Source organism: Prosopis cineraria, unplaced genomic scaffold (genome assembly GCF_029017545.1).
Source record: "Prosopis cineraria cultivar Desert tree isolate PC_DT_omini unplaced genomic scaffold, ASM2901754v1 PC1747, whole genome shotgun sequence".
NCBI classification, from domain to species: Eukaryota; Viridiplantae; Streptophyta; class Magnoliopsida; order Fabales; family Fabaceae; genus Prosopis; species Prosopis cineraria.
Window position 1 is genome coordinate 17,184 of NW_026557072.1, and position 6,632 is coordinate 23,815.

Below are 6,632 nucleotides of genomic sequence, written 5' to 3' on the forward strand. Positions count from 1 at the left end.
CACACAACATTTTCAAACCCCACTCATGTACGATAATAGATTATTTCTTTTTTGGTTTGTTATTTCACTCTCAATCAAGCTTTGCAAGCATCATGGCACTTAATGGGGAAGAGAAAGGGTGACATTATTATTATAAAAAGGATAATATTGTCATTTCATGAAAACATTAGTTCCAAAAAAATCCCAAGAAATTTCAAAATAATTAGAGCATAGTATTCTAGTGGTTTTTTATTGTCATTGTCCCATTATTTTGTGTCACAACTTACAACTGTGGCGCTGCTTATGGGCGTAGCTGGGTGAGCTGCTTACCTGGCATTAAACGCACAGCTTGGGACGACTGGCAAAAATAGAGGAAAACAAAATTTATAAAACCACTCTTAAACCCTAAACTCCGCCCATTTTCCCCTTCAAGCTCGTTCAGCTAAACCCTCCGGCTGAAGTAAACTTCAGCCATTCCTGCCTTCTCCCTTTCCACTGTCGCGCCATCGTCGCCGGCGACCACAAGTTCTGAGTAACCATACTGTACTAAAACTGTAGGTATTGCTATGCCCACAAAACTCCTATCGCAACTCCATCTCATCCAAGTTTCTTCCATCGCTCGCCTCCCTTCCATGAAGCTTGGAGTCTCCGTTCCGACGTCCCGGGCAGTCCCCATTGTCTCTCGTATCTTCCCCTTCAGGCTCAAGTACCTCGGGTTGGAGTCTCGTGCTGTACGGAATGAACTTCTCGGTGTGCGCCGATTCTCGACTCGGTCCTTTCCTGGGAGGGCTGGGTCGAGGGCTGAGTTCAACCGGGGGAATCGGGATGCAGAAAGGATCAGGGTTTCGAAGAGCTTGGTTGAGGACGAGGATGAACTCAGCGACTGGGTTGACGAGTTGAAGACCGATTCTTATCGAGGTCGACTCACCAGCGAAGAGGACGACTCGGACAGGGAGAAGGATCGCAATGGAGGGAGGAGCAGAGTATCTGAGTCGATGAGAGGGAGGAGGGAGACTGGCTTGGGCAGATTTGGTGAATCATCTCGGAGGAGAACTCGGGATACATTTGAGTCGTTTTCGAGGAATTCTCGTGTGAGTCGGCGATTTGAAGATGATGAAGACGAGGAGGGAAATGAATCCCGCCATTGGAGAAGCGGTCGAGTGTCCGAAGGTCGGAATGTGAAGTCTCTCTTGGGGAAGAGAAGCGGTGGGGAGTTGCGAAGAGGGAGAAGGGATGGAAGGAGAAAATCGTATTCGATTAGTGAGGATGATGCTGATGAAGATGAACAGGAAGCAAAGAAGTTCATGGGACGCTTTGGAGATCTTATCAGCGAAGAAGATAGTGACGCTGAAGATACTGTAGATGAAGATGGTGATGATAATTTACTGAAGAAGGCTTTAGCTTCTCAGCTGGATCAAGCAAAGGAGCCGAAGAAGAGCGGTCCGGCAAGAGATTCTTCTGAGAGATCTGGCTCTTATTTAAGTGAGACCAAGTATGTTATAGAGCATCTTTTGTTTTGTCGGACTAGTTTGCTTACTTCAACACTTGGCACATTCTCTATGGTTTGCAGTTTATTGTATCTGAGTTATTCCTCTTGTGTTAAATAATGGCTGAACAAATTGACAGGTGGTAAAAAAATTACGTACATTGGGCTGACAGGCTACAGATGAATAATGTTTAATTGTTGGGAGGTTTGAGAATATTAATAGCGCCGGTTGTCTAAGGAGAGAATGATCTTCAAAATACTCTATGCTGATATGCTGCTGTTTAAGATTACTGTATTTATTGAACAAATGAGTGATCAGTGGCTGAGATATTTATGGAGCAGTGGTTTTGCCAAACTTACTTTTCTGGTTATTAATGTGGATAGAGAGAGGGAGAGAGGTCATAGAGGCCATGCTTGGGCACCCACGTAACAGAAGTAGCACCTTTGTAAAGGATTAGTCACGTTGCATGCGCGCTTTAGAGCTTTGAATGGACGCTCCGTTGTTTGTGATTATCTAATTGTTAGAGGAAAGATAACGCTGCTTATTTTTGCATCATACTTCATATGGTGTGATAAGAAAATCTGTTCAAGATTTGACCATGTTCCAACATCGTAAATAGAGATTATCAGTTAAGTTGATCCTTGTGCTTATTGTTTGAGGCTGTTGACTTGTGCTAGATTAGTTCTGTGACTGCATTATATGCTATATCCTTCCTAGTACATGCCCTATGATATGTGTCTATACTTTACATCCTAGATCTCATGTTTGAGATATTATCCACAGATTTGATCAATGTTCAATCTCGCCTTTATCATTGAAAGGAGTCAAGGCTGCTGGATATGAGAAAATGACCGTTGTGCAGGAGGCAACTCTTCCAGTAATTTTGAGAGGTTTGTTTTAACCTTTGGCCTTGAAGTAATCTTAAATAAAGCAGTCTTGGATGTAACCTCATTTTTTGTTGTGTTTTGCCTGTTCATTGAAGGGGATATTTTTTGTTTAGAAAATTAGGTTTGGGGGAGTGGGGAGAGAAGATATAAACTTTGTTGAGAGACTCTAGAATGGTGTGCTCATGCAGGTTTTTTGAGATCTAGACATTATGATCTTTTAAAAGGTCTAAAACGATTGGCCAATAGCCAGTAACAGTGGGTCAGGATTTGGAATATCATACTGCTGAATATTATATAACAATTTATAGTTTACATGTGCTTATATAAAATTTTCAGACCAGCATATTATTATCAAAATTATGTAGAAGATACTCATAAAAAGTGGACAGCTTTAGTAAAAAAGGTTCAACATGATAATGCAGAAGGCATTTTGCCAGAGTGACAACAAGAATTGTGGCATAAGGTATGGAGACATACAAATAGTGAAGGAAACAATAAGGGCCAAACAACACTTCCTGTTGGCTTTGAAATCCTCTTCCTTCCTCCCAAATGTTTCTTACTGAAGGCTGAACAAATTAGATATAGAAATCCTTGCTGCATGAAGGATCAGTATTCAGACTACCCGGCTTTGCCAAAATAGCACACTAACCAAGAAAGCGACTTGCAGCTGCCTCAGCTGGCATGATTTTTGTATATTTATTCTGGAGTTTATTTATGATGGTGTCACTTACTCCATTTAGTTGTTATTTCCAGGTAAGGATGTCCTAGCCAAGGCTAAAACAGGTACCGGAAAAACGGTTGCCTTTTTGGTAAGTAAGCATCTTCACTATCTTGTATGCGTAGTGCATTCGTGATTATTGGTTTTGTGTATGGTTTCCATCATTTTGAAATTTCTTTTCCTTTCTGAGGGAACATATAAGTGGTAGAGTGGGACAATTGAGCCACAATCAGAACATGTGAACCAGTTTGCATTTAATGCTTCTTTGGTTTTATTTAGAAATCACTTCCAACATGTTTTATCGGAACCAGGGAAATACTTAAAACTCATTAAATTCATCAAATAATTCAATAAGTTTTTCAACTTTGTCCCTATTAAACATATATTCTAACAACATATTCTCTTTTCAACATTTAATGGAGGGTAAAAGGAGAAATTTGTGATGAAAATTTAATGATGTGACTTATAAATAAGACAAAAAAAAAAAGAACTGTCTCTGCCCTATAAATAGGATTGGAGGGAGTGTATTGAAACGATACACCTCTGTGTAGATTGGGGGAATTCTGTATATAGTGGAAGGGCGACATATTGTAGTTAGTCCTGTCTTCTACCAGCCAAAAAAAACCTTTGGGCTTGACATTCTAATACAGCTTGTTGCTGATTGGGCTTGTCTACTTTATTCCTCTCAAACTTTTGGGTGGGATATTTCTATCTTTTTTATTCTTAACCCTATTCTGTTTGAGCCTGTCTGCCTTTTGTTTTATGTGGCCAACAGCAGCCTATTCTTATATTGAGCTTGTATATGCGAGTATTAGTTATTATTTCAGCATACAGTTGATCAAGTGAATAGTGTACTGCTTTTTTACCTAAAATAAAAATATCATATTGTCATCCAAAAAAAAAAAATATATCATATGGCTTTGAGTTGGATGCTTATGATTCATTTTGTTATATTAACAGCAAGCCATGAATGATAGTTTTAACCCTACTTATTTCTGAAGTGTTCCTATTCAGCTTCCATCTATTGAAGTTGTTGAAAAGTCACCTCCTTTTGATCATGATCAAAAGCGGCCTCCAATCCTTGTGCTTGTCATATGCCCGACTCGAGAGCTTGCAAGTCAAGCTGCCGCAGAAGCCACTAAACTACTGAAGTTCCACCCTTCCATTGGCGTTCAAGTTGTGATTGGAGGGACAAGACTTGCGTTGGAACAGAAACGCATGCAAGCTAACCCTTGCCAGGTAAATCCATTGTTAATTGCCACCATAACTTTATTTCTTTTCAACGTAGACCTTGTATGAGGACGACAATCAAACAAATGAGAGGATTCTGAATTTTTGCTGCATAACTAACCGGCCAGGAAGACTTTAACCTGTGTGACAGCCTGAGAGGAATGCATGAGATTGGGAATGTGAACATCTTATTGCCCTTTTATTGAGAGACTCATCTGCTGTAGCTATTTCTCATTGTAGTATGATATTTTATAGTTAAGAAGTGATCTAGCGAATAACTCTAGAAATATCTCCTTTCTACAGCTGCAAACAGCGGTACTGTAATAAATCAGTTCTAACTAAAGGTCCAGCCTCTTGTTAATGAGTTCAAACAGTAAGCATGTGATGATTATGTGGTTTATTGAGTTCAATCAGTTCTAATTAGACCACTTTGGACCGTTATCTTCTATTAGCAAACTATCTTGTCAGACTGTATTTATTGCAGTTTGCATTCCTAAATTGTACAGATCCTTGTTGCTACTCCTGGAAGGCTTAGAGACCATATTGAGAATACAGCAGGCTTTGCAACTCGGCTGATGGGCGTGAAAGTCCTTGTTCTTGATGAAGCTGATCATCTACTAGACATGGGATTTCGCAAAGACATTGAGAGGATCATTGCTGCAGTTCCTAAACAACGACAAACACTTATGTTTTCTGCCACTGTTCCAGAAGAGGTTAGGCCTTAGGGGTTGGTTCTTTTTGCAATGTGTTTCAAACTTTAGAAATTGTAAGCTCACTGAGCTATTTTGAAGGGATTTTTTTTTCTTTTTCATTGTGTGAAGGTCCGTCAAGTCTGCCATATTGCATTGAGAAGAGATCATGAATTTATCAATACAGTTGAAGAGGGTAGTGAGGAGACACATTCACAGGTAATTGTTTGTCATTCCTTGCTTATAAAGCACTAGCGAGCACACATGTGCATTTGTACTTACCGGTGCATGTTTTCCTTTCGTTTGTTCATGTGGGTCGGTTGATCTGTTCAGGTTCAGCAGAGGCACTTAGTTGCACCATTAGACAAACATTTCTCCTTGCTCTACCTTCTTCTAAAGGAGCATATTGCTGACGATGTTGACTATAAGGTGCGCTTCCTAATCTTAAACCAGTTGTTTGACAATGTTTTGTGCTTTACTGTCAAGGCACAGTACGATTGCAAACAAGACATTCTATGTCGAATGTAGGATGTTGCTGTCCCGGATTCTAGAACTCTTACATATAACAAGGCACATGTCTGGGAGGATATGTAACCTTTGCTATTTATTTATTAGGTTCTTGTTTTCTGCACAACTGCTATGGTCACAAGACTTGTTGCTGACCTTCTTGGTGAGTTGAAGTTGAATGTGAGAGAAATTCATTCAAGAAAGCCTCAGAACTATAGAACCAGGGTCTCTGAGGAGTTTCGGAAGTCCAAGGGCCTTATCCTTGTAACTTCAGATGTATCTGCCCGTGGAGTTGATTATCCAGACGTCACTCTGGTTATACAGGTTATAAATGAACTCCTTTCCTCAAGCATTGAACTTTTCAAGTGTCCTTTCAGCTTCAGAATTTTTCTAATTTATTATATATATGTAGCTATTATTTATTTACTACATAATATGAAAATTGTTGCTTTGACACCCTGCTTAACTGTTATCAAAATGGACAGTTGGGTTTACCAGCTGATAGAGAACAGTATATCCACCGACTGGGTCGAACAGGGCGGAAAGGTAAAGAAGGGCAAGGCGTACTGTTGCTAGCTCCTTGGGAAGAATTCTTTTTATCTGCCGTAAAGGATCTGCCCATTACAAAAGCTCCAGCACCTTCAATTGATCCTGACACACAGAAAAAGGTATATATTTGCACGGATACAAATTCTCGCGTATATTCTGATGCTCTGGCAGGTTTATGACTAGAATGAACATGAAGCTAATCCAATATTATATGCCGTAACAGGTGGAAAGGGCCCTAGCCCATGTGGAGATGAAGAATAAGGAAGCAGCGTATCAATCCTGGCTTGGTTTCTACAATTCCATCTCGAAAGTGGGGAAGGACAAGTATAGGCTAGTGGAGTTGGCAAATGAATTCAGTAGAAGCATGGGGCTTGATAACCCTCCCGCTATTCCAAAGCTAGTCCTTGGCAAGATGGGCCTCAGAAATATACCTGGTTTACGTTCCAAATAGGTTATGCTGTCCGTGTGATTTCTGACGAGTAATTTTGGGCACTTACAGTTTGCATTAATTTTTAATCAGGCCCCTCTAGTTTTCTTTGTTGGAATTGGACCTTTACACTTTCACATCAAGTCCATTGGCCCTTAA

The 6,632-nt window shown here is 40.2% G+C and overlaps 1 protein-coding gene across 1 annotated transcript; it reads left to right on the forward strand.

Annotated features, from left to right (window-relative positions):
• The first annotated feature begins 388 nt into the window (after positions 1-388).
• LOC129300787 (DEAD-box ATP-dependent RNA helicase 31-like) lies at positions 389-6,632 on the forward strand. The gene is made up of 10 exons (XM_054939381.1): positions 389-1,471; positions 2,250-2,356; positions 3,107-3,162; positions 4,086-4,310; positions 4,808-5,014; positions 5,123-5,209; positions 5,324-5,419; positions 5,606-5,821; positions 5,983-6,165; positions 6,270-6,632. Exons 1-10 carry the CDS (start codon positions 546-548, stop codon positions 6,495-6,497), a joined length of 2,331 nt encoding a protein of 776 aa, XP_054795356.1. The 5' UTR covers positions 389-545; the 3' UTR covers positions 6,498-6,632.